Here is a 26,698-nt window from a genome sequence, read left to right as displayed (position 1 = left end):
AATGTATGTTTCAAGTCAACAAAAGATGGTATCCTTGAGGATAGGGAGAGTTTCTCATTTTTATTCAATTCTGATTTATTGACATGCAGCTGAGGAATAATATTAGTTTCAGATGTATGTTGTGATTTGACATTTGTATCAATTATGAAATGATACAATGAGACTAGTAATCATCTGTCCCCATACAAAGTTATTGCAACATTATTGACCATATCCCTTATACAGATATTACATCCTCGTGTCATTTATTTTATAACCAAAGATTTGTACCTCTTAATCCCTTTTCACCAATTTTACCCATTTCCCCAATCCCGTCAGGCAACCACCTGTTTATATCTGTGAGTCTGTTTTCATTTTGTTTTTTTTTAGATTCCACATATAAGATCATATGGTATTTGTCTTTCTGTCTGATTTAGAATAATACCCTTTAGATTCATCCATGTCACTGGTGGCAATATTTCATTTTTTATGGCTGAGTAATATTCCACTGTGTATATATATACCACATCTTTTTTATCCACTCATCTGTTGGTGGACACTGAGGTTGCTTCCATATCTTGGCTATTGTAGATAATGCTACAGTGAACATTGGGTGCATATATCTTTTCAAACTAGTGTTTTTGTTTTCTTTGAGTAAATACACAAAAGTGAAGTTGCTGGACCATATGGCAGTTCTATTTTAACCTTTTTTGAGGAACCTCCATATTGTTTTCCATAGTGGCTGCACCAATTTACAGTCTCACCATTGGTGTATTCAGTTCAGTTCAGTCGCGTCCGACTCTTTGCGACCCCATGGACTGCAGCATGCCAGGCTTCCCTGTCCATCACCAACTCCTGGAGCTTACTCAAACTCATGTCCATTGAGTCAGTGATGCCATCCAACCATCTCATCCTCTGTCACCCCCTTCTCCTCCTGTCTTCAGTCTTTCCCAGCATCAGGGTCTTTTCCAATGAGTCAGCTGTTCTTATCAGGTGACCAAAGTATTGGAGTTTCTGCATCAGTCTTTCCAATGAGTATTCTGGACTGATTTCCTTTAGGATGGACCGGTTGGATCTCCTTGCACTCCAGGGGACTCTGAAGAGTCTTCTCCAACACCACAGTTCAAAAGCATCAATTCTTTGGCACTCAGCATTTTTTATAGTCCAACTCTCACATCCATACATGACTACTGGAAACCATAGCTTTGACTAGATAGACCTTTGTTGGCAAAGTAATGTATACTTTTTAATATGCTGTCTAGGTTGGGCATAGCTTTTTTTCCAAGGAGCAAGTGTCTTTTAATTTTATGGCTGCAATCACTGTCTGCAGTGATTTTGGAGGCCCCCAAAATTAAGTCTTTCACTATTTTCTAATTGGTGTATTAGAGTTCCCTTTTCTCCACATCCTCACCAATACTTGTCATTCATTGTATTTTTGATGATAGCTATTCGGACAGATATGAGGTGGTATCTCATGGTTTTGATTTGCATTTCCCTGGTTTGGGAAAATGTCCAATTAGATCTTTTGCCAATTTTTTAATTGATTGTTTTTCTGATGTTAGGTTGTCTAAATTTTTATAAATTTTGGCTATTAACCTCTTGTCAGATATATTATTTGTAAAGTTTTCTCTCAATTCGGTGGGCTGCTTTTTTGTTTTATTGATAGTTTCCTTTACTGTGCAAAAGCTTTTTAGTTTGATATAGTCCCTTTTTGCTTTTGTGTCCCTTGCCTGCAAATACATATATATGTATATATGTATATATTTTGAGGAGATGCAAATATATATATATATGTATATGTATATATTTTGGCCATGCCATACAGCATGTGGAATATTAGTTCTCCAACCAGGGATCGAACCTGGGCTTACAACACTGAAAGCTCAGAGTCCTAACTACTGAGGACCACCAGGAAACCACCCTTCCAAATATTAAGATCAATGTCAAAGAGGAATGGATGCTTTCTAGCATTTCTGTATACATGTAGCATTTTGCACAATATTTGGCATATTGTACGTGCTAAAATAATGATTTTAAAATAAATATTGTTGAATAATAATGGAACCACTTGAGCGGACTAAACCTCCTGCAGAAAACAATTATAAAATCTGGGCAGAGTATTAATAAACAAGTATTTGGAAGCATTGGAAAGTGATCAAAAACAGAAACTGGCAAGGAGTGTACTCCTGAAAAATGACAGCAGCAGCAAGGGGGAGTGCAGCTTTTTACCTGAGGGCCCTTTTTATTTACTATGCTGTTGCACAGGCTATGAGAGAGCCTGAGCTTTATCGTGTGTAGATGTTAGAGGACAAAGTTCAAAGCTGAAGGAGCAGCTAACAAGGGGAAAATCATTTAAGGGAATGAACTCCAAAACAGGCACATAAATTCTACGCAAATCACTGGATAAAAAGAAGCAATTAAACCCAATCCGAGAATAAAGAGAAGAAATATTTAAAATGCAGGCTTTAAACAATAGAATAAAAAGCAATAGACAAAATTAGAGCCAAAAGTTGCTTCTTTGCAAATATTAAAATAGGTAAATCTATACCTAGATTGGGCACGACTGAAGCAACTTAGCAGCAGCAGCAGCGGCATACCTAGATCGAGGGATCAAAGGGAAAAAGCAGTAGAAGAGAGAAAGCTTAAAAGATTTGCATTTCCTCATTTCAAGACAGTATAAAGCTACAGTAAGTTTTATATGATTTTAGCATGAACAGATAATTCAGTAGGTTAAAATATAGAGAGTTGAGAAATAGTGATTTTCAACCAAAGCATTAAATGAATTCAGTGAGGAAAAAGTCTTTTCAACAAATGATATAACAACAATTGGATATTCAAGTTGGAAAAAAAATAATAAACTTCAACTCCTGCCTTAAACTGTACACCAAAAAATTTTTTAGGATAGATCATAGACCTAAACATAAATACTAAAACTATGAAACTTTTAGAAGAAAACTTAGGAAGATATCTTCACAACCTGGAGATAACTAAGTATTTTTTAGGACACAAATAGCATAAATAAAAGGAAAAATTGATAAACTGGACTTCCTCAAAGTTAAAAACTTCTCATCAGACTACACGATTAAGGAAATGAATAAATAAGCCACAAACTGGGAGAAGATATTCACAAGATCTATCTTACAAAGAACTTGTATTCAGAATATATAATGATATATTAAAAACTCCTATATATTTATAATAAAAACAGCCCAGTGAAAAAAGAGGTAAGATATGAACAGATATTTCACAAAGGAGAATATACATGTGGCCAACAGGCACATGAAAAAGTATATCATTAGTCATAAGAGATACAAAGAACTACAAAGAGATATCAAGACACATGTATTGAAGTGGTGAAAATGCAAACTGAAGGTTCCAAGTATTGGCAGATGTGGAGCAGCTGGGGGTCTTCTAAGTAATCTGTGGGTCAAATAGGAAATTTCAGAGAAAAAATTTGTAAATATCTAGAAATTAATGAAAATACAACAATCACATTTTGTAGAATGTAGCTATAGCAGTGCTGAGAAGGAAATGTATAGTACTTGTATTACGATTCTCTAGAGAAACTAAGCCAGTAGTTTATACCTAAGTTACATATAAGGGAAGATTTATTATAGGAATTGGCTCATGCAGTTGTGGAGCCCATGAAGTCTCAGTCGGCCAAATGCAAGATAGAGACCCGGGAAACTCGGTGGTATCATTTAGCCCAAATCCAAAGTCCTAAGAACCAGCAGCTCTGATGTCCCAAATCAGGAAGAGATAGAATTTGTCCTTCCTTCACCTTTTTGTTGTTGTTGTTGTTCCATTTGAGCCCTCAATAAATTGGATGATGCCTGCCTATATTGGGGCTTCCCTGCTGGCTCAGACAGTAACGAGTCTGCCTGCAGTGCAGGAGACCCATGTTCAGTCACTAGGTCAGGAAGATATGCTGGAGAAGGGAATGGTTACCCACTCCAGTATTTTTGCCTGGAGAATTCCATGGACAGAGGAGCCTGGCAGACTATAGTCTATGGGCTTGCAAAAAGTCAGACATGACTGAGCGACTAACTGCCTATATTGGTGAGGGTGTATGTCTTTACTAAGTCAACTGAACCAACTATCTCTTCCAGAGACACCCTCACAAACACATCCAGAAACAATGTTTTACCAGCTCTCTGGTTAGCCTGGTCAAGTCAGCACATAAAATTAACTGTCATAGCACTAAATGATGACATTGAAAAAGAAACACCAATGACAGAAGTTGAAACTTAAATAATGCCATTTGCAGTCATCACCCCCAAAGGAGTACCTAGGTGTATACCTAACAAAATCCATATAAAGTCGTGTGCTGAAAAGAACAGAATGTTGATGAAGGACTTCAGAGATAAAATATTAAGCTTGCCCAGTGAAAAGAGGGATTTTAAAGTCAATTCATGACTTGTATGATTTTGGGAAATCTACAGAATGATTTTTGAGTTTTGGTCACCATCTTTAAAAAGGATGCAGTCTCTTCCTCACAGGTTTTTATAAACATTAGACAAGCTTGTTTTTTGTTTAACATAAGACAAGTTCTAGTGGATGTGACAGAAGTTCTATAAAATATGAGTGCTATACAAATATTAGTTATCTTTGCACATAAAGTAAGATAGGTCCTGAAAATGTAGAAAATCTTTTGTTATTTACAGCAAAATAACTGGCCAAAACTGTCATTTACTATAAGCATTTTGAACAGTAGCTTAACTATAGTAAATATGGTTGTAATCCTATGTATCTGTTTTTTAATTTCTAGTAAATAGATTTAATTGAATGGTCATAAATTGTGTCATTTAGATAGCTATCATAATATCTTATATATTTAATGTCTTATTTAATACCAATAATAATTTCCAAACAAATGAGTATAGTAACGTGTTATTGATACATTTTATATTCTCTTTTTTTCATTTCAGGTCAATGAATACATTTTTGATAATTTATCTAATAATCCTTATTTCTGAAGCCATCATCAGTACTATCTTGAAATATACATGGCAAGCTGAAGAAAAATGGGATGAACCTTGGTATAACCAAAAAACAGAACATCAAAGAAATAGTAGTAAGGTATTTTATGGTGTTCTTGACTCTGTTATAAAGAAAATTTTATTGTTTGGAAATTTTATATCTTTTAACACTTTGTAGTGACTTCTTATAGGAGTTATCACTGTCATCCCCTAAAAGTATTATTGTTGAAGGATATCAAAAGGATATTGCATGTGAAGAGTAGCCAACATGTTTGTACTGGTATGCTTTTTACATTTTAGGACATAAGCAGTTACATTCCCTGTGGCATAATTTGAATGGTTAAAGATCACAAAAATTTAGATTATCTGTATTGGCATTCCACTTCAGTACTAGATATTAAAATTTTTATTCTGTTTACTGTATATTATAGATTAACTAAAGAGTAAATTAATTAATTTTCACTTCTATCAGAGTAATTCTCTGGGCTTCCCCAGTGGCTCAGTGGTTAAGAATCTCTGCCTGCGATGCAGGATATGTGGGTTCAATCCCTGGGTCAGGAAGATCCCCTGACTGACAAGAATGGCAACCCATTCTTGTCTAGAAAATTACATGGACAGAGGAGCTTGGCGGGCTACAGTCCGTGGTATTGCAGAGTCAGACCTGACTGAGCAGCTGGGCACAGGCTTGTGCACAAGCACAAAAAGTAACAAGTAATTTGGTTTTAATCTTTTTTTCTTTCTCTCCAAAATTCTAAAGAGCAATAAATGTGTTGAAAGGACAGTTCGATAAATGAATTTCAATTCATGAGGCTATTCTGTTTCAGAATATAGTTGATAGTCTATTTAAATGTGAAACATTATTTTCTTCAGTGGTGATAAAGAAATTCTCATATTTTTTCTTACCCAAAATCATTTTTTTCCCCACAGATTCTGAAATTTATTTCAGACTTCCTTGCTTTTTTGGTACTCTACAATTTCATCATTCCAATTTCATTATATGTGACAGTGGAACTGCAAAAATTTCTTGGATCATTTTTTATTGGCTGGGATCTTGATCTCTATCATGAAGAATCAGATGAGAAAGCTCAAGTCAATACTTCTGATCTGAATGAAGAACTTGGACAGGTAAAAATGATCCTTTTGTTTTTCTAATTTGTTATTTTTATCAAAACAGTAAATGTACAAAGACTAATAAAACTAAATATTACAAAACTGATGCTAAAAAACAGCCCCACTTTCTTTGCTCCACACCTTGTTTCTTGTTTCCCATTTGAAATCTTAAGTTGTTCTTCATTATTTAGCACTGTATTTTTATATGGTATTCTTTTCTGGATTTTTAAACTTGAGACATTATTTAGTATGAAATATAGAGATATAACCCTTACACTATTCCTTCTATACACATACCCAGACATATACCCACTTTGCCTCTCTGTAGCTCCCCAATATTGTTAAATCACAATTTGGGATTTCATAAATATTCACTTATTGACATTATTAGAACTGTTTTGTTATAGTTTATTAACTCCTAGTTCTCTCTGTGTGCTGTGTAGTACTATAATTACATTTTTCTTATGTATTTTGGTTTTGTTAGACTTAATTGTTCTGTTTTTCCATTCTCTTAATTTTCATTTACCACAAACAAATCTGACAAGTGTATTAACCATCTCTCACATATTCAAACACAGCAGGTAATCTAGGATTTCCTTTCTCTTTTTTATTCTGTTGCTCGTTTCTCTTTTGAAGCCTTTCATTTTCTGCTTCAATTTGGACTTCTTTCTGGGCCAGCTTCTCAGCTGTCACCCTGGACTTCCTTTTCCATCACCCTAGAACTTCCTTTGTCTCCCATCTGTTTTAAATTTCCTGCCCTCTGCTTCCCATGTCTTCCCACCTGTTGCTTATTCTCTTATTTTGGTGGACCACATCTTCTAATAACTTCTTCAGAAAGGATGCATAAGATGAATATATTTTGAGTTTCTGCATGTCTAAAAATACCTTTATTCCCTTCTTAAACTTGATTAATAATTTAGCTGGGTAACACATCCCAGGTTGGGAATTACTTTTCCTCAAAATTTTCAAAAGCAATTCTCCATTTTTTTCTGGTTTCTAGTGTTTCTATGAGAAATCCAATCCTACTCTGATTCTCAATTTTTTCTATGTGATCTGTTGTTTTGTTTCTGGAAGTGTTAATGTTTTCAGTCTTCTCTGTACAATGAATCTGAAATTTGACGATGATACACCTTGGGGTCTTTTTTTTAACTCCCTTTGGGCAAAGAACTCTGAAGTCCTCAATCTAGAAACATGTCCTTCACTTCTAGGAGTTTTCCTTATTTCTTTAATAACAAGTCTTTTTCTGTTTTGTGGAATTTTACTTCTGAAATTGATTAATTTGAGTGTCAGACCATTTATCCTAATTTCCTAATTGTCTTTGACTTTGAATTTTCATTTCTGTGTTTTTATAGTATGGTTTCTGGGAGAAGTCATGCACTTTTATTTTTCCACCCATCTTTTGGTTTATTTCTATTTAATATTTAAAATTTCTAATATTATAGTATATCAGAACAGTGTGTGTGTTTGGCCATGCCCTGTGGTTTGCAGGATCTTAGTTCATCAGTTCTGCTGTAATGTGACATATCCATTCCTAAAAATCACTATGCTGTGCAAAATTGCTTACTAAAAACCACAGGGTTTATGGGAAAATGAGATTGGGGTATAACATAAACTTTGTCAGTAATACATTTAAAATGAAAAGAGAGGAACCTAATGACAACAGTACTTGCTAAATTATTAAATACAACAAATATGGTAAATACGATAAATAAGTACTAAAATAAATATGGCACTTTATCTTGAAAAAGACCTAAAGTATACTTGCAGAAGTGGCCATCAGAAGTATTGCAGCTGGTTTTTGTTTGTTTTTTGAATTTATTTATTTGGCTGATAGGTCTTGGTTTCAGCATGTGGGGGCATGCAAGATAAGATCTTTCAGTTGCAGCATGTGGAATATAGTTCTCTGACCAGGGAACTATTTCTGCTGTTTATTCAGCAAAAACTATCAGTCACCTCTATAGAGGAACATGACCCTAAAGATGCCACAGACTTAGAAAAGTATATAGATTTTAAATGTTTTGTGTTACCCTGTTTCCGTGGCATCATTAATTATCTGTACTCTCAACATCAGTATATCAATGTTAATAGGTAAACAACATCAGGAGGCAGAGGGCAGCTTTTTTTTTTTTTTTTGTCTAATATAAGACCCTGAACAGAAAAGTTTGTTTTCTTTTCTATCTCTAGGTGGAGTATGTGTTTACAGATAAAACTGGTACACTGACAGAAAACGAGATGCAGTTTCGGGAATGTTCAATTAATGGTACAAAATACCAAGAAATCAATGGTAGACTTGTATCTGAAGGACCGACACCAGACTCTTCAGACGGAAACTTATCTTATCTTACTAGTTTAGCCCATCTTAACAATTTATCCCATCTTGCAACCAGTTCTTCCTTTAGAACCAGTCCTGAAAATGGAACTGAACTAGTAAGCAATTTTTAAGTTAATAAATAGGAATTTCATTTTAAATAGTAATTCTTTGTAGTTGGTGGGTTGTAGGAGAAAATGTTTTAAGTGTTAGTGGGGCAAGAAATATACATTTGAAATGTTTATACTTTGGTTCAGCATTGAGAATTTATAGTCATAAGCCAGCTTAAATTGTCACTTATTATGTGTCTACTTTAGGTCTCTAGGTGTTTAAATGAGACTAAGTTAAGGAACAGCTTTCTGCCTTGAAGTAAATAAGACTTTGTTAAGGAACAGAGCTTAAATTTATAATAATACCTTTTCCATCTCAGTTCTGCCACAAAGTAGTTTTCATCTTTACTTGCAATTTGGTTATGTCTACTAAAAAGATAGTCAGATGTTGAAGGGTCATAAGCAAACATGACGTCTTAACTCTTTGGAGTCAGAAGCAGCCACCTAGGTATTACTTATGCAATTCAAGATTACAGCACTCTGGTTCTACATGTTATTTTATCAAATTACAAACTGTATTAGCATTTTTTAGAATTTTGTTTCTGGTTTCCTACATGTTATTTGGTATTGGTACTTTTATTGTGAATATTAATTATGTTTCTACAGATTAAAGAACATGATCTCTTCTTTAAAGCAGTCAGTCTCTGTCACACTGTACAGATTAGCAGTGTTCAGACTGATAGCATTGGTGATGGTCCCTGGCAGTCCAGTTTTGCACCCGCCCAGTTGGAGTACTATGCATCTTCACCAGATGAAAAGGCTCTTGTGGAAGCTGCTGCAAGGTAGTTTAAGTATAATTTTCAAATCTTCAGAAAAATACCTTTTAAATAAAAGTGTGAAAATACAAGAAAATACTTTTAAATTCTCAGGCAGAAAAGCACATAAAAATATTTTACATAAGAATGTGAAATGTCGTTAATTTTGTTGTCAAGCTTGCATTAAGTCATATTTTGAAGAGATCTCCTTAAAGTCTACTGTATTCTGCATGTGTGTGCAGTGCTGTCTGACTTTGTGACCCTACAGACTGTAGCCTGCCAGGTTCCTCTGTCTGTGGGATTTCCCAGGAAAGAATACTGGAGTAGTTTGACATTTCCTCCTCCAAGGGATCTTCCCAACCTGGGGACGGAACCTGCATCTCCTGCATTGGCAGGCAGATTCTTTACCTGCTGAATCATCCCCATCCCCATACCCATACCCAAAGTTAACAACAAGCCAAAGTAACTTTGTTACATAAATTTTAACACATTTATTATAGGCTAACAGTGTTATCTGGAGAAGGCAATGGCAACCCACTCCAGTACTCTTGCCTGGAAAATCCCATGGACGGAGGAGCCTAGTAGGCTGCCGTCTATGGGGTCACACAGAGTCGGACATGACTGAAGCAACTTAGCAGCAGCAGCAGCAGTATTATCAAATAATGGCACTTCTCCTGGTCCTTCAATTCTTTCAGTCTTCTGATGGCAAATTTTACTGTGACAGCAGAAGTAGTGTTGTAGTAGGTCCAGGCACCACTAGCTACTGTCTGGTTGCTATGAAGTATGTTGTGAGAAACGCTTGCGTGTGTATTGTTTTGTACCTACTCTAATCCTTTAAGTTCTTAAAAATAATGCTATATATACTCAAAGGAAATACTTCAAAATATATCTTAAACCTATATTTTCAATGTTTTTACTCAAGTTATATTGTAAAATATGAAATGTTGTTCAGTCACCCAATCGTGTCCAACTCTTTGCAACCTCATGGACTGCAGCATGCCAGGCCTTCCTGTCTCTCACCATCTCCTGGAGTTTGCCTAAGTTCTTATCCACTGACTCAGTGATGCCATCCAACAATCTCATACTCTGTTGCCCTCTTCTTCTGCCTTCAATCTTTCCCAGCAACAGGGCCTTTTCAAGTGAGTAGCTGTTTGCATCAGGCGGCCAAACTGTTGGAGCTTCAGCTTCAGTCCTTGGAATGAGTATTTAGGGTTGATTTGCTTTAGGACTGACTGGTTTGATCTCCTTGCTGTTCAAGGGACTGTTCAAGAGTCTTCTCTAACACCACTTTAAAAGTATCCATTTTTTGGCACTGTGCCTGCCTTCTTTATGGTCCATCTCTCATCCTTTATATCTTATATTTCTTTCTTCTTTTATTTCCTAGATTTGGCATCGTGTTTGTTGGTAATTCTGGAGAAATTATGGAAGTTAAAACTCTTGGAAAACTGGAACGGTAATTTTTTTCTATATGTAATTTTCTATGTATTAAATACTGTAGAACAGGAATTGGTAAAATGACCCAGAAGCCAGATCTGGCCTACAGCTTGTTTTTGTATAGCTTGCAGACTAAATTGCATTTTTAAAGTGTTTTCAGAAACAAAAATGCAACAGAGATCATATATGATGTTCAAAGCCTAAAGTATTTACTATCTGGCACCTTAAAAGTTTACCAAGGCCTGCTCTAGAATGATGTCAGTATTACATTGTATCTCATCACAATAATAATATAATGATCTGAATCTTTCATCTGTACTTTAGCTTAATGGTTCTTGAATTTACTTATGTGTTTATTTTTACATGTAAAGGTAATGAGTTTTATGTTTCTACTCACCAAACAAAAATTTCTTTATCTTTCCAATGATTTTTATCTTTCAAACATTAAGGAACTGTTGTATCATTTCCAGTACTTTTACTGTTAGATAAATTCGTCCATTCTTATCATATTCATATATCTTTTGTGGTTTTTATCAGTTCTGATCACATCTCAGCTCCAGCCCTGCTCATCCAAACTATGCTTTTCTGAACTAAATAGTGTCCAGTCTTTGACGACTTTTATCTAGGATCTGTTTAGTTCATTTTATCAACTTCCACACTTGACCCATCACACACCAAATCTTCTACAGCTCCCTAGAGAGATCTTTCCCCCACAGCTGTATACATGCGCCCTGTCCTGGGTTTAGAATCACTGCTATAGTGAGCCTCTGTTACTAATGTGAAGGCTTATATTTCTCAGATGTGTTTGGGCAGAAAAAAGGGTTTAGAATCAGTCACCGTTTTTAGTGAGGAAACATGAAGCTGGGCAGATCTGGATTCCAATCCTTGCTCTGCCACTCATATGCTTATTTGGCTTAGGCAAATGAATATGCCTTTCTGAGTTTAATGGTCTTCATCTGTAAAGTGAGATAAGACCTACATCCTTTGGTTTTCATGGGTGTTCAATGATAGAAGGTATGTAAAGTATGTGGCATTCGGTTAAGTATTAGACTGACCAAAATGGTCATTCAGGTTTTCCCATGAGATCTTTTTCACCACTCAATGGATGTGAGTTTGAGTGAACTCCGGGAGATGGTGATGGACAGGGAGGCCTGGTGTGCTGCGATTCATGGGGTTGCAAAGAGTCAGACACAACTGAGCAACTGAACTGAATGAATTTTTTGTCCAACCCAATACTTAATAAATGTCTGTTTCTTCTTTTTCTATCTTGTATTGTTGACTCATGATCCATCATCTTAAAAAATATAGTTGAGATTAATTTCTTGTTTTGTATTAATCATTTTATCTCTTATGGGGGTTCTTTCCAAATAGTCACTTAATATTATTCAAAAAAGTAAAGATTTTGTCTTTCTTATTTTTTTTTCCCTTAGATACAAGCTGCTTCATATTTTGGAATTTGATCCAGATCGTAGAAGAATGAGTGTAATTGTTCAAGCACCTTCAGGTAACAAATCTAAACTTTTATGAATTTGTACCTGGTGGTTCAGAGGTTAAAGCATCTGCCTGCAATGCAGGAGACCTAAGTTCGATCATGGGTCGGGAAGATACCCTGGAGAAGGAAATGGCAACCCACTCCAGTATTCTTGCCTGGAGAATCCCATGGACGTCCCATGGACGGAGGAGCCTGGTGGGCTACAGTCCACGGGGTTGCAAAGAGTCAGACACGACTGAGCGACTTCACTTTCACTTATTTAATATTGTATCTAATACAATTTTTTAAATGTTCAATTTTCTTTTTAGGTGAGAAGCTTTTATTTGTTAAAGGCGCTGAATCATCAATTCTCCCTGAATGTATAGGTGGAGAAATAGAAAAAACCAGAATTCATGTAGATGAATTTGCTTTGGTAAGTGAAAATTTCTCTGATTTTAAAAACCATTAAAAATAAATATGAAAGATGTTTGCATTAGTATTTTATCAAAATTTACAGTAATTCTGTAGTTGTGTTACATTTTGTGTTGGTTCCTCATTCTTTGGTTAAATACTGACCTTTTAACCTGCAAACATATATCTTCTGTTTGAACCTATTACAGCCAGAGTACTTATGGCTTTAAGGACCCCTCAAATTGCTGTATTATAAAAGGAGGAATTTCCCTGGTGGTCCAGTGGTTAAGACTCTTGCTTCCACTGCAGGGGGCACAGATTTTTATTCCTGGTCAGGGAATTAAGATTCCACATGGCACAGCCAAGAAAAGGAGGGGGTTATACAAAAAATCTCAAGAATGTGTAGAACCTGGAGCCCTCATACATGCTGTGGAAATATAAATGATATAGCCAACTTTGAAAATAGTTTTACAATTCCTCGTGCAACACAGAATGATACAGAGTTACTATATGAGTCAAGGTATGCATCCATAGAATTGAAAATACACATCTAACAAAAACTTGGACACAAATGTTTGTAGCAGCTTTATTCCTAATAGCCAAAAAAATGGAAAAACCCAAATGTCTGTCAGCTGATGAATGGATTAAACAATGTCCTATCTGTATAATGGAATGTTAATTGGCCATTAAAAGAAATGATATTCCTTGTTAAGTGAAAGAAGCTAGTCACAAAAGGCCATATATTCTGTTTATATGAAATATCCGGAATAAGCCAATTCATAGAGCCAGAAATCAGATTAGTAGTTGTCAGGAGCTGGAGGAAGGGGCAAAAGGGAAGTGTCTGCTAATGAGTATGGAATTCCTTTTGATGGTGATGAAAATGTTCTGGAATCACGTAGTCATAATAATTGCATCACTTCATGAGTACACTAAGGACCACCTAATTGTACTCTTTAAAGTGAATTATGGTATGTGACTTATGTCCCTCTTAATAAAAGAATGTAGGAGAATCTTACAAAACTAAAGTGCCACAGTTCATGTGAAGAGGAAGCTTACTAAGCAGTTCTGTCTCAGTCTTAGAGCTTCATGATCTCTCATTCCTGCAGTTCTGTAAATGTTTGCTCCATACTTATCTCTATACATCTGCCTTTTTACAGTTTCTTTTCTCCCGTCACTTATTTTCAAATTGTTTATGGTCTAATTCATCTACCACACTGTAACATCTGTAAGAACAAAGATATTCTACTTTTCTGTCATTTTAATATCTAGAACAATGCTTTAACTAAGCTAGGACTCAATAAATACTTGTGGAATGAATTGCTTTCGTTTATTTATAACTCTCATAGTCTCTTGACGTATTTAAGAGAAACGGGTGTTTATAAATATAGGTCATATGTAAATCAAGGAAAGCCAGTATTTAGAAATCTACTAAGCAGTGTCATATAGTATTTTAAAACTTTTCCTTTCTGAGTCCTTTTATTAGAATCTTTATTTTGGGTGTTTGAGGGGAAAATGTAAGAAAAAGAACTTTTATAAGCTTTCAGAGTTAGATACCAACTTTCAGATATTAACACCATAAGAAAAATTGACCCTTGGTACAATCAGATAATCAAACATGTATTCCTAAGTTTTGTGTAATTCCAAATCACCAGTGAAGATACAATTAAAAATCATTCATTCTGTGGCTCTAGAAAAGTATTGGTTGGTTGATAATGACCACCTTACAATCTTCTTTATTTGAATTGTGAATTTGTCATACCATGAAGCCTCAGGAAATTATAGTCCCCTTTGCTTAAAAAAAATTAAGTAGATAAAAGTAAATTTGTAGTGGTTAAAACAAGAGAGTAGAACCTAGTGCTGCCTCTTTTGATTGGCCTGAAAGTAGCTTTGTAGAACTTTTTTACTTTCCTGGTAAAAACAGTTTATTACAGATAGATCATGTTTATGATCATGTCTAGGCTCTGTAATGTTCTACAGTTCAGTGACCTTAATTATTATGAGCAACTTTTTAAGAACCCATCAGAAATTGAAAGAGCTATGATAATATGTATTGCACAATTCAGGTGACTATGGTTTTGTAACAGTTTCCTATCACTAGATAGTGATAATTTTTAAATTATTGATAGTTGATTTTTGGTAATGGTAGCCTCAATTTATTTCACTAACTTTTTGATTCCCCATTAGTTATTTTCATTCAATTTTGTTTTTAATTTTTCTCTTTTAGAAAGGGCTAAGAACTCTTTGTATGGCCTATAGGCAGTTTACATCTAAAGAGTATGAGGAAATAAATAGACGTTTATTTGAAGCCAGGACTGCCTTGCAGCAACGGGAAGAGAAATTGGCAGGTGTCTTCCAGTTCATAGAGAAAGACCTGATATTACTGGGAGCTACAGCAGTAGAAGACAAGTAAGTATCAGATAAATAGTGTCATTTTTCTCATAAGAATTTTTCTAACCAAATATTTCTAATATATGACAAACTCCATTTTTAACATTTTATAACGACAATATATTTAAAATAAAAAGTTAAAGCTTTAATTTTTCCCAGTCTTTACATACAATTTTTGTCCTAGTCAGCTATCTGAAATACTTGATAGAATCCAGCTATGTATAGTTTTGAGTTTTTAGACAACTAGTCGGTATGCCATTCAAAGATTTTAAGCTCTTGCTTAATTCTCCAGCCTCACCTCCTACCATTGCCACCTTCTGCTTTACATTTCAGCAGTACCAAACTGTCTTGTCTTCTGAACAACAGTGAAGACTGTTTTAACTAAAACTGTTCTGTTTTTGCCTTTTTTCCTTTGCAAAGCTGTGCCTTCTGCCTGGATCATTTATCCATCTATGAATACCCATTCATAAATTATAGTTCATATATTACCCGCACTCTAGGAAGATCTTTCCTGACTCCTAATAGTATTTAAAATTCTCTTCTTTGAAAAGCCTTCATGTTTTGTAGGTAGTTTCTGCTGTTGTCCTGTGACAGTATATTATAGTTACTTGTTTGAAGACTCCACTCTGTTAGCCTGTGAATTCCATGCCGTCTGTTTATTCGTGGCCTTTGTTCCCTGTCTCTCTCTCCATGTATGTTTCAGTTTCTTGAATTATTGAATTGTACGAATTAAGTCTGTTGTTACGTTTTTTTTCTATGACCTAAATCTAAGGTGTTTGCATTTTTTTAAGATCTAGTGTTTCATTTATTTTTCAGTGAGACTCTCTGAGGTTATGTAGACATTTATTGTCTGCAGTCTGATTTTTGAACTACTGATTTAAGAGATTTTCTTATCAAAAAAGAAAATCTCCTAATTTGAAATTTAAGACTTTTAAGAAATAAATTTGTGAAGACTATATAATTAGTTGGTTCTATAAAAATAAACTTCAAAGTACAGTCTTAAAATACAAAGTTGTAGATATTATATTTAAGTTTACATAGTGCTCCAGCATATTAATACCCTGTGAGCTTCAAAAAACCAAATATGTTTACAGTAGTATTATCTGCCACCAAAATGAAGAGGAAGGAAACTTAACAATTGTGAGAATGCATACATGTTCTCATCAAGGCAGTATTGACCCAGGCGATTAGTAACTGTCACCTTGAATGCCCCGCAACTCTGGAATGCCCGTTGTGATAAATGTGTCAGCACACAGTTGTAGATTTTGTATTAGCCAGGTGATCACTGATCTGGGTTATTCTTGTTTTTTCCCTAGTGGGAAAAAAAGTCAGTTGTATTACTATACTGTAGCATTCCTAGGTTAAGGAGTTCAGAATTAACCCTACTTGTACTGTGTGGTTTACACTTAAAATTAGGTCAAAAAAGTATTCTCTACTACTAATTTCTTTCTTTTGTTTTCAGACTACAAGATAAAGTTCGAGAAACAATTGAAGCATTGAGAATGGCTGGTATCAAAGTATGGGTACTTACTGGGGATAAACATGAAACGGCGGTTAGTGTGAGTTTGTCATGTGGACATTTTCACAGAACCATGAACATCCTTGAACTTTTAAACCAGAAATCAGACAGTGAATGTGCTGAAAAATTGGGGCAGCTTGCCAGAAGGTAAGAATATAGTTACCTGCATCATGGAGTTCAGGGGTCAGGAAGCTATTGCCCAATGGACCCAAATATTGCTCACTGCCCTTTTTTACAGCCCATGCACTCAAAATAACTTTTACAATTTTTAATGGATGAAAAAGAAGTCAAGAGTAATATTTCATGGTGTGAAAATTACATGAAATTAAAAATTTAGTGTACGTAAATTTTATTGGAACAGAGCCACATTGGTTCATTTACACATCAGCAAAGGCTTTTGTGCTATAACAGCACAATTGAGTAATTGGGACAGAGCACTTTTATCGGTTCTCATTGCTGCTTGATACACTGCAAATCACAGTGACAGTTATAGCTCATTGTTTTCTGTGCCACACTGCTGTATGGCATTTTGGTATATTTTTGTTGTCAGTATTTAACTATCATGTCCAACATAAAAAGAAAAATGGACTTTTAATATCATACTCTTAAAGTACAGTAGAGTGTTGATTATTTTATTATCAAGTTAGATGGCAGAGCATTGTGTTTATTATTCAGTGACAATATGCTTTAATACACTGCCTGTTTCAGATATAATCAAATATGAAATAAAAATCTCATTACCGATGGTTCTTTTGTAATAAAATGTAAAATCTCATTAGAGATCAGCATTAACAGATGGACATGTGCCAGCTGACTTTGATAGAGAACATGAACTTTGAATCCCAATTAAAATGTTCTTTCCCTACCAAGAAAAAGATTCCTATTCTATTATTTTTAAAATTATATTTAATGATTATTATTAGATTTTTTTACTTAAAAATTTTTGTGAAAATTTGTGTCTTCTTTTGTAATGTAAAAACCTATATAATATCTTCAATTTAGTCTCATGGCCTGCAAAGCTTAAAATTGAAATATTTACTTCTGGTGCTGTATAGAAAACATTTACCAACCAGACTGGGAAACGCACCTGCATTTTACTGTTCAAAGATACTTTCATAAGTATATATGCTCTTAATTTGATCTGTTTTTCTCTAAATCTGCTTCTTTAGGTAGATGAACTTTTTTTAGCAGCCCTCATTTAACACAATTTCTTTAAATTTTATTTATTTATGGCCATGCTGTGTGTCTTTATTGCTGTGCAGGCTTTTCTCCAGCAGTGAGCAGGCTTCTCATTGCAGTGGCTTCTTTGCTTCCGAGCATGGGCTCAAGGGCGTGTGAGCTTCAGTAGTTGTGGCTCCTGGACTTCAGAGCACAGGCTCAGTAGTTGTGGTGCACAGGCTTAGTTGCCCTGCAGCCTGTGGAATCTTCCCAGATCACTGATTGAATTCCCCGTGTCTCCTCCGTTGGCAGGCAAATTCTTCACCACTAAGCCACCATGGGAGCCCCAGTTTTTTGTTTTTTTTTTTTCTCTTTTTTACCTTAAATAGGAGTGCTTCAGTGTAAGCATGAGGGTTGCTTATATGTAGGTATCTGAGATGTCCTACTGGTATCTGTCTTTGCAGTCTTGTGATGTTAATGCAGAAAAACAAATATGAAAACACAGTGCCACAATTGTCACTGTACATTCAGTGCTTTATTTATGTTTGTTATGCAGGGATTGATGTGATACTAAATTTTGGATTTTATCACAGAAAAGCTTATTTAAGGAATGTTTTGAAGAGACAGTACAACTTTCAGTCTTTGCTTGAGCTCAAAAAGGTGATTGATCTAGGTTAATGACACTGGTTTTGATGCAATGCCAACACTGTTGTGGCTACTTAAACATTTAAGGGCATAATGTCCAGAACTCCCTAAATATACAAACTAATTGTTCAGAATCATTTACTTCTTAAATATTACTCCTGATTATAAAAGTAATAAATACTCACTTTAAAAGCACTGAAAATAAGATATGATGATTAGTAATATAATACAGCCATCTGAAGATAATTGTTATTTGTATTTTCAAATATTTTAAAGCCTTCTATATATGTGCTTTTGGTGAGTCTGTTAAGATCATGACTATTGTTCATTTCCCGTTTTGTACAAAAGGTGTATTATAAAGTGAATATTATACCTTAAAATTAATTTTAGGCTTGCTATGTGAAATGTATGTTTCAGAGATACCGTCTTCTTAGTGGAATATATTCTTTTGCTGAGCCTCAAAGCTTGTGGGATATTAGTTCCCCAACCAGAGATTGAACCCAGATCTCTGCAGTGAGAGCACAGAGTCCTAACCACTGGACCACCAGGGAATTCCTGAAATATGTTTTCTGAGTTAACCATATAAGTCAATAGGATTTTGATTTACAGACTTTCAGGAAGTATCTGTTCTAAAAATCTTAGATATAGCAAAAGAATTCCATACCTTTGAAAGCTTTAGTGTATGTATCTAATCCTTCAAAAACACATTGTCTCCTATGTAGGCATTTGGGACAGTCATATAAGGTGTGTTGTTTATTCCCAGAATACTTACAATTTGTCAGAAAAAAGAAGTAAATATATTGTCTCAACGGTCACAACTGAATTGTAACAGAGGCAAGAACAGAGAGCTGTCTGTGGACCGAAGAGGGAAACTTAGCCCAAGATTATCCTAGAAACAGCTCTGTACACTAGAACATTGTACATTGAAACTCATGACTGTGTTGTTTCCTGTTTTGAAATGTAAAGTTGTCAGAAAATAACACCAAGAAGCAAAGTGGCCCATGTATGCAAATTCCCAGAGCTGAGAGGCTCATTCAGGCAATTGATAGTAGCTAAGTATGGCCAGGGAATGGAGTAGATGGGAGAGGATGTGGGAAATACTGAAACACGAGGCTACAGAAGTAAGCAGATGCTACCTTACTATGTGCCAGAACTATGAGGTGTGCTTTTCCATATTGCATAAATGTTACACCCTGGATTGTGTATGCTGATTTATGAACTCTGTCTAGAGAAAAACCTAACTTAGTGTGCCTTGGGAATGTTCCCAAGGAAAACTGATCTGATCTGTCCTACTCTTGGCTGCTGCTGCTTCTGAGACCATGTGCTCAGGCAGTGCTTACACTGAATGCCTGTAGATAGCAGGGGTTGCTAAGTAAGTTCAGCCAACAGAGAGGAAAAATAGTCAGTTTAGGTGCTGATTTCGGGTATTGGAGAATTGATAAAGGAAGTATACATTTTTTAAAATTTATATTGTAAATGTTCATTGCTTTCCACTTACTATACAGTGCAACACTATAGTTACTAGGCGTACTGTGAAGACATCATTTTAACTTACAGAAAACTTTAAGTATTAGGAGACTGAAAATCATCATTATGTTTAGTTCTCATAACTTGTTGCTCATTTAATAGTCTTCTCACTTATCATTTAAAAATTGAGGGAATAGCCGCTATGGAAAATGGTATGGAAAAAACTTTAAATAGAACTACCGTGTAATCCAGCAGTTCCATTCTTGGGTATTTATACAAAGGAAATGAAGTCACTGTCTCAGAGAGATCCATACTCTTGTGTTCACTGCAACATTATTCACCGTAGCCAAGAATGGCAACAACCTAAATATTCATTAATGTGTGTATGGACAGTGAAAATATGATGTTCCTTCCACACACGAAGGAATATTATTCACCCATAAAAAAAGAAGGAAATCTTGCTTTTTGTGATAACATGGATGGATCTTGACAACAATGTGCTGAGTAAAGTAAGTCAGACAGACAGAACAAATACTTATATGTGAAATCTAAAAAAAACAATGATAGAATGGTGATTGCCAGGAGCTGGGCTGTGGGGGAGAAGGGGAGGTGATAGTCTGGGGTACAAACTTCCAGCTTATATGTAAGATGAATAAGTTCTGGGGATCTAATGTACAGTATGGTGGCTATAATTAACTATATTATATATTTGAAAATTGTAAAGAGAATAGCTCTCAAATCTTATCACCACAGACAAAAAAAGCTTTTACATGAAAGGATGGAGGTGTTAAATAACCTTATTGTAGTAATCATTTTTGCAGTATATATGTGTATCAGATCATGTTGTATACCTTAAACTTACATATATGTCAATAATATCTCAATAAAGCTGAGAAAAAAAAATGAAAATGGATGTCTCTCAGTAGCAGTCCTGCTATACTATGAACCCAGTGGTGAACTGTAGTATTTTCCTTTCGCTGAATTGAACACAATGCTACTCTTGAGTGCTGGCCTTCAACTGCATAAGAAGCTTGCTCCAGAATGTAAATCTATACGCTGGGTCTTTCACTGAGAAATTATTACCGAAGGGGGAGTGGGGTGAAGCAGCTGAACAAAATAGTGTGCTCAATAATATACTTTATTTACATACTGACACAATAACATACTTATGATAACATACTTATTTTCTCTTTCTTGTCACATATAGTTCTCTCAACTGCCAATAATTAGACCGTGTTTTGAAATAGTCCTCAGTACAGTGTATGCCCACAAGAGAGATGTTATCCATGTTTCACCATTGTAATACCTGGCATTACAGTCCATTGTAGGGTTAAATATCAAGGGACAACTGATGGTTTCTTCATTCCTTGCCTTGCTACTTATATATACAGTGAATCTAGTTTGTAAATTTTCCTGAACATTCTTGATTTCATTTAATTTTTTAAAATTAGAACTTGCTAAATATATAACTAGCTATATTTTTATTTTTCTAAGATTTTTTTAATACTGTTTGGGAGACTATCCTCAAATTATGTGTCACAATTCACATTTTAGAAAATACAGTTTCTGTGTGTGTGTGTATATATATCAATTCATTGTAAAATTGAATATCATCTATTTTACTCTTCATATCAGTCACTCGCAGTTCTACTTAATCTTAACTTTCAAATAGTAGAACTCTATTCCCTGACATGTCAGTTTTGTAAGTGAAGTCTGTGGGTGACTGATCCATTTTTCAGTAAGGATCTTTTGTTTACTAAATGAATGTAAATACTGTGGCTTTATGCATGTCTTACAGAGGATATCATCATTTTCTTTTTTTTAGAATTAGAGAGGATCATGTGATTCAGCATGGTCTGGTGGTAGACGGGACCAGTCTGTCTCTTGCACTCAGGGAGCATGAAAAGCTATTTATGGACGTTTGTAGAAACTGTTCAGCTGTAATGTGCTGTCGTATGGCACCGCTACAGAAAGCAAAGGTATGTTTATTTCATAACAAGTCCCATAGAGATACTTTGATTTAAAAGTATTCTTTAACGTTATGCCTCACATAGTTCCATTTGGTGATATACAGTATATGAATCTTAACCAGGAGTCAGTCACTTCTCATAATATGAATTTTAACCATATACATTAGGCCTTTGGAAATTTCACAGTAAATATTTAAGTTTCAGTTATTCATAATAACATAGAAATAGATCATTGTAACCTAGAAATGATGATGTGATAGAGAGCAGTTGGTGATATTCCTAGAGTCTCACAAGTTCTTTACTTAACTGGTGAAGGAGCCTATAAGACTTCAGTTCATCTGCACCTCGAAGTCATTCTGTTGATCTTTGCTTATTCTTGGATTCTCATGAATTGATAATTCTCTTTGTTAAAAATGAATGTTAAGTGCTAAATAGAACTTTAATAAGGAGTTAAAAAGCCAATTAATTGTGATATGACGCTGTAGTTCAGTTCAGTCGCTCAGTTGCCGACTCTTGGTGACCCCATGAATCACAACATGCCATGTCTCCCTGTCCCATCACCAACTCCCGGAGTTCACCCAAACTCATGTGCATCGAGTTGGTGATGCCATCCAGCCATCTCATCTTCTGTCGTCTCCTTATCCTCCTGCCTGCAATTTCTCCCAGCATCAGGGTCTTTTCCAATGAGTCAACTCTTTGCATGAGGTGGCCAAAGTATTGGAGTTTCAGCCTCAGCATCAGTCCTTCCAGTGAACACCCAGGACTGGTCTCCTTTGGAATGGACTGGTTAGATCTCCTTGCAGTCCAAGGGACTCTCAAGAGTCTTCTCCAACACCACAGTTCAAAAGCATCGGTTCTTTGGTGCTCAGCTTTCTTCACAGTCCAACTCTCACATCCATACATGACCACTGGAAAAACCATGGCCTTGACTAGGTGGACCTTTGTTGGCTAAGTAAGGTCTCTGCTTTTTAATATGCTATCTAGGTTGGTCATAATTTTGTCATGATGTGATGGGACCAGATGCTATAATCTTAGTTTTCTGAATGTTGAGCTTTAAGCCAACTTTTTCACTCTCCTCTTTCACTTTAATCAAGAGGCTTTTTGTTTAGTTCCTCTTCACTTTCTGCCATAAGGGTGGTATCATCTGCATATCTGAGATTGATATTTCTCCCGGCAATCTTGATTCCAGCTTGTGCTTCTTCCAGCCCAGCGTTTCTCATGATGTACTCTACATATAAATTAAACAAGCAGGGTGACAATATACAGCCTTGACGTACTCCTTTTCCTATTGGGAACCAGGCTGTTGTTCCATGTCCAGTTCTAACTGTTACTTCTGACCTGCATACAAATTTCTCAAGAGGCAGATCAGGTGGTCTGGTATTCCCATCTCTTTCAGAATTTTCCACAGTTTATTGTGATCCACGCATTCAAAGGCTTTGTCATAGTCAATAAAGCAGAAATAGATGTTTTTCTGGAACTCTCTTGTTTTTTCAATGATCCAACAGATGTTGGCAATTTGATCTCTGGTTCCTCTGCCTTTTCTAAATCCATCTTGCACCTCTGGAAGTTCATGGTTCATGTATTGCTGAAGCCTGGCTTGGAGAATTTTGAGCATTACTTTACTAGCATGTGAGATGAGTGCAATTGTGCGGTAGTTTGAGCATTCTTTGGCATTGCCTTTCTTCAGGATTGGAATGAAAACTGACCTTTTCCAGTCCTGTGGCCACTGCTGAGTTTTCCAAATTTGCTGGCCTATTGAGTGCAGCACTTTCACAGTATCATCTTTCAGGATTTGAAATAGCTCAACTGGAGTTCCATCACCTCCACTAGCTTTGTTTGTAGTGATGCTTTTTGAGGCCCACTTGACTTCACATTCCAGGATGTCTGGCTCTAGGTGAGTAATCACACCATCGTGATTATCTGGGTCGTGAAGATCTTTTTTGTAGAGTTCTTCTGTGTATTCTTGCCATCTCTTCTTAATATCTTCTGCCTCTGTTAGGTCCATACCATTTCTGTCCTTTATTGAGCCCATCTTTGCATGAAATGGTCCCTTGGTATCTAATTTTCTTGAAGAGATGTCTAGTCTTTCCCATTCTATTGTTTTCCTCTATTTCTTTGCATTGATCACTGAGGAAGGAAGGCTTTCTTATCTCTCCTTGCTATTCTTTGGAACTCTGCATTCAAATGGGAATATCTTTCCTATTCTCCTTTGCTTTTCACTTCTCTTCTTTTCACAGCTATTTGGAAGTCCTCAGACAGCCATTTCCTGTTTTGCATTTCTTGTCCATGGGGATGGTCGTGATCCCTGTCTCCTGTACAATGTCACGAACCTCATTCCGTAGTTCATCCAGTACTCTATCAGATCTGGTCCCTTAAATCTGCTTCTCACTTTCACTGTATAATCATATGGGATTTGATTTAGGTCATACCTGAATGGTCTAGTGGTTTTCCCTACTTTCTTCAGTTTAAGTCTGTATTTGGCAAAAGGAGTTCATGATGTGAGCCACAGTCAGCTCCCGTTTTTGTTTTTGCTGACTGTATAGAGCTTCTCCATCTTTGGCTGCAAAGAATATAATCATTTTGATTTTGGTGTTGACCATCTGGTGATGTCCATGTGTAGAGTCTTCTCTTGTGTTGTTGGAAGACAGTGTTTGCTATGACCAATATGTTCTCTTGGCAAAACTCTATTAGCCTTTGCCCTGCTTCATTCCGTACTCCAAGGCCAAATTTGCCTGTTACTCCAGGTGTTTCTTGACTTCCTACTTTTGCATTCCAGTCCCCTATGATGAAAAGGGCATCTTTTTTGGGTGTTAGTTCTAACAGGTCTTGTAGGTCTTCATAGAACCTTTCAACTTCAGCTACTTCAGCATTACTGGTTGGTGCATAGGCTTGGATCACCGTGATACTGAATGGTTTGCCTTGAAAACAAACAGATCATTCTGTCATTTTTGAGACTGTATCCAGGTACTGCATTTCGGACTCTTGTTGACCATGATGGCTACTCTATTTCTTCTAAGGGATTCCTGCCCGCAGTAGTAGATACACTGGTCATCTGAGTTAAAGTCACCTATTCCAGTCCATTTTAGTTCACTGATTCCTAGAATGTCGACGTTCACTCTTGCCATCTCCTGTTTGACCACTTCCAATTTGCCTTAATTTATGGACCTAAACATTCCAGGTTCCTATGCAATATTGCTCTTTACAGCATCGGACCTTGATTCTGTCACCAGTCACATCCACAACTGGGCATTGTTTTTGCTTTGCTCAATCCCTTCATTCTTTCTGAAGTTATTTCTCCACTGATCTTCTGTAGCATATTGAGCAGCTACCGACCTGGGAAGTTCCTCTTTCAGTATCCTATCATTTTGCCTTTTCTTACTGTTCATAGGGTTCTCAAGGCAAGAATACTGAAGTGGTTTGCCATTCCCTTCTCCAATGGACCACATTCTGTCAGAGCTCTCCACTATGAGCTGTCCGTCTTGGGTGGCCCTACACAGCATGGCTTAGTTTCATTGAGTTAGACCATGCTGTGGTCTGTGTGATCAGATTGACTAGTTTTCTGTGATTTTGGTTTCATTGTGTCTGCCCTCTGATGCCCTCTCTTAACACCTACCATCTTAACTTGGGTTTCTGTTACCTTGGATGTGGAGTATCTCTTCACAGCTGCTCCAGCAAAGCGCAGCCACTGCTCCTTACCTTGGACTAGGTCGCCCCTCCTGACCTTGAACGTGGAGTAGCTCGTGTTGGTCCTCCTGCACCCGCGCAGCCGCCACTTCTTGGATGTGGGGTTGCTCCTCTCGGTAGCCACCCCTGACCTCGGGCGTTGCGTAGTTCCTCCGGCCACCACCTCTGACCTCAGGCGTGGGGTAGCTCCTCTTGGCCACGCCTCTGTGCAGTCTGTCACAGCCGGCGCACTTCTGCGTGGTCTGTAGTTAGGAAATATTTAATGTTCAGCTATGATTCAAGTGAAAACTTATACAAATATTTTTTGTAACTGAAACCATCACAAGTACATGCTTAGAAATATACATCTAAACATATTATTTCAGATATAGAGCTAATAAACTGTACATCCAGGTTTTTTTTTTGGCTTCATGGGGTTTTATTACAGTGCCTATTTTATTATTATAACCCATATACCCCAGTCTGTGGACATTAAACTGGAGACCAAACAGATCTAATGCCTAAATTCTTTAGAAAAGTACATTCTGTTTATTTTGAGAAGTTTTAAATCAAATTCTGTCAGGATTTTACATTAATGTCCAATAGGTGGTTAGATTTGTTCAATGTTAAAATAGGTATTATGGTAACTTCCTCATCAGTTAAATTACTAATTTAAAGTATAACATGTTTTTTATTAAGAGAAACTAACTTAGAAGTTTGGCTGAGAATAGACAACTGTTAAGGCCCTTTGTTGTCCAGAATGCTGTGCTTTAATAAATCATGATGTTGTTATAGAATTGTATCTTCCTGAGTAACAATTTATAGTGTTTCTCTAGTAAATCTTAAATAGCTTATTTAACTTCTGTGGTCAAAAAAAATGTTCTGTTTCCAGTCACATGTTCTCTAAATCTTCATGTCACTTACATGTTTGCCATCATTTTTGCTTTACTGTATTTTGCCTATACGGATTCTTGAAATTTTAGCCTCAAAGTCACAATAAATCTGGTTTCTCTTGATTAAAAAAAAAAAGAAAAGTACATTCAAGTGTTCCAAAGAAACCATCCTTTAGATTTCATTGAATTTTATTTTGATGGCTGTTTAAATTTTTAAGAAACTTTATTACAAGAGAAAATAATTATCTTTCCTCTGTATCAAATGAAAATAATTTCGTGAAGAAAAAAATTGCCTGACAAAGTTCAATTAATTGTAGTTAATTTTTTTACACAATTATTATGCTTTTTATAAATTCAAGCTGTGTTTAACAGATTCTTACATCCCATCATACAATCCAAAGACCGCAGTCTGTTTTGTTGTCATTTCTGAAAGACATT

The 26,698-nt window shown here is 36.0% G+C and overlaps 1 protein-coding gene across 3 annotated transcripts in view; it reads left to right on the top strand.

The window, feature by feature from the left end:
• ATP11B (ATPase phospholipid transporting 11B (putative)) overlaps positions 1 to 26,698 on the top strand; it is a 112,073-nt gene that overhangs the window by 43,847 nt on the left and 41,528 nt on the right. For all 3 annotated transcript variants that reach the window (XM_018047490.1, XM_005675219.3, XM_018047495.1), the window contains 10 exons: positions 4,908 to 5,058; positions 5,886 to 6,083; positions 8,253 to 8,495; positions 9,093 to 9,268; positions 10,626 to 10,694; positions 12,106 to 12,179; positions 12,476 to 12,579; positions 14,782 to 14,963; positions 16,408 to 16,611; positions 21,560 to 21,713. In XM_018047490.1, coding sequence (XP_017902979.1) covers positions 4,908 to 5,058; positions 5,886 to 6,083; positions 8,253 to 8,495; positions 9,093 to 9,268; positions 10,626 to 10,694; positions 12,106 to 12,179; positions 12,476 to 12,579; positions 14,782 to 14,963; positions 16,408 to 16,611; positions 21,560 to 21,713 — 1,555 coding nt within the window. The remainder of the gene's footprint in view (positions 1 to 4,907; positions 5,059 to 5,885; positions 6,084 to 8,252; positions 8,496 to 9,092; positions 9,269 to 10,625; positions 10,695 to 12,105; positions 12,180 to 12,475; positions 12,580 to 14,781; positions 14,964 to 16,407; positions 16,612 to 21,559; positions 21,714 to 26,698) is intronic.

The sequence above is a fragment of the Capra hircus genome, chromosome 1 (assembly GCF_001704415.2).
Source record: "Capra hircus breed San Clemente chromosome 1, ASM170441v1, whole genome shotgun sequence".
In the NCBI taxonomy this organism is placed as follows: Eukaryota; Metazoa; Chordata; class Mammalia; order Artiodactyla; family Bovidae; genus Capra; species Capra hircus.
This window is presented reverse-complemented; position numbering and strand designations above follow the sequence as displayed.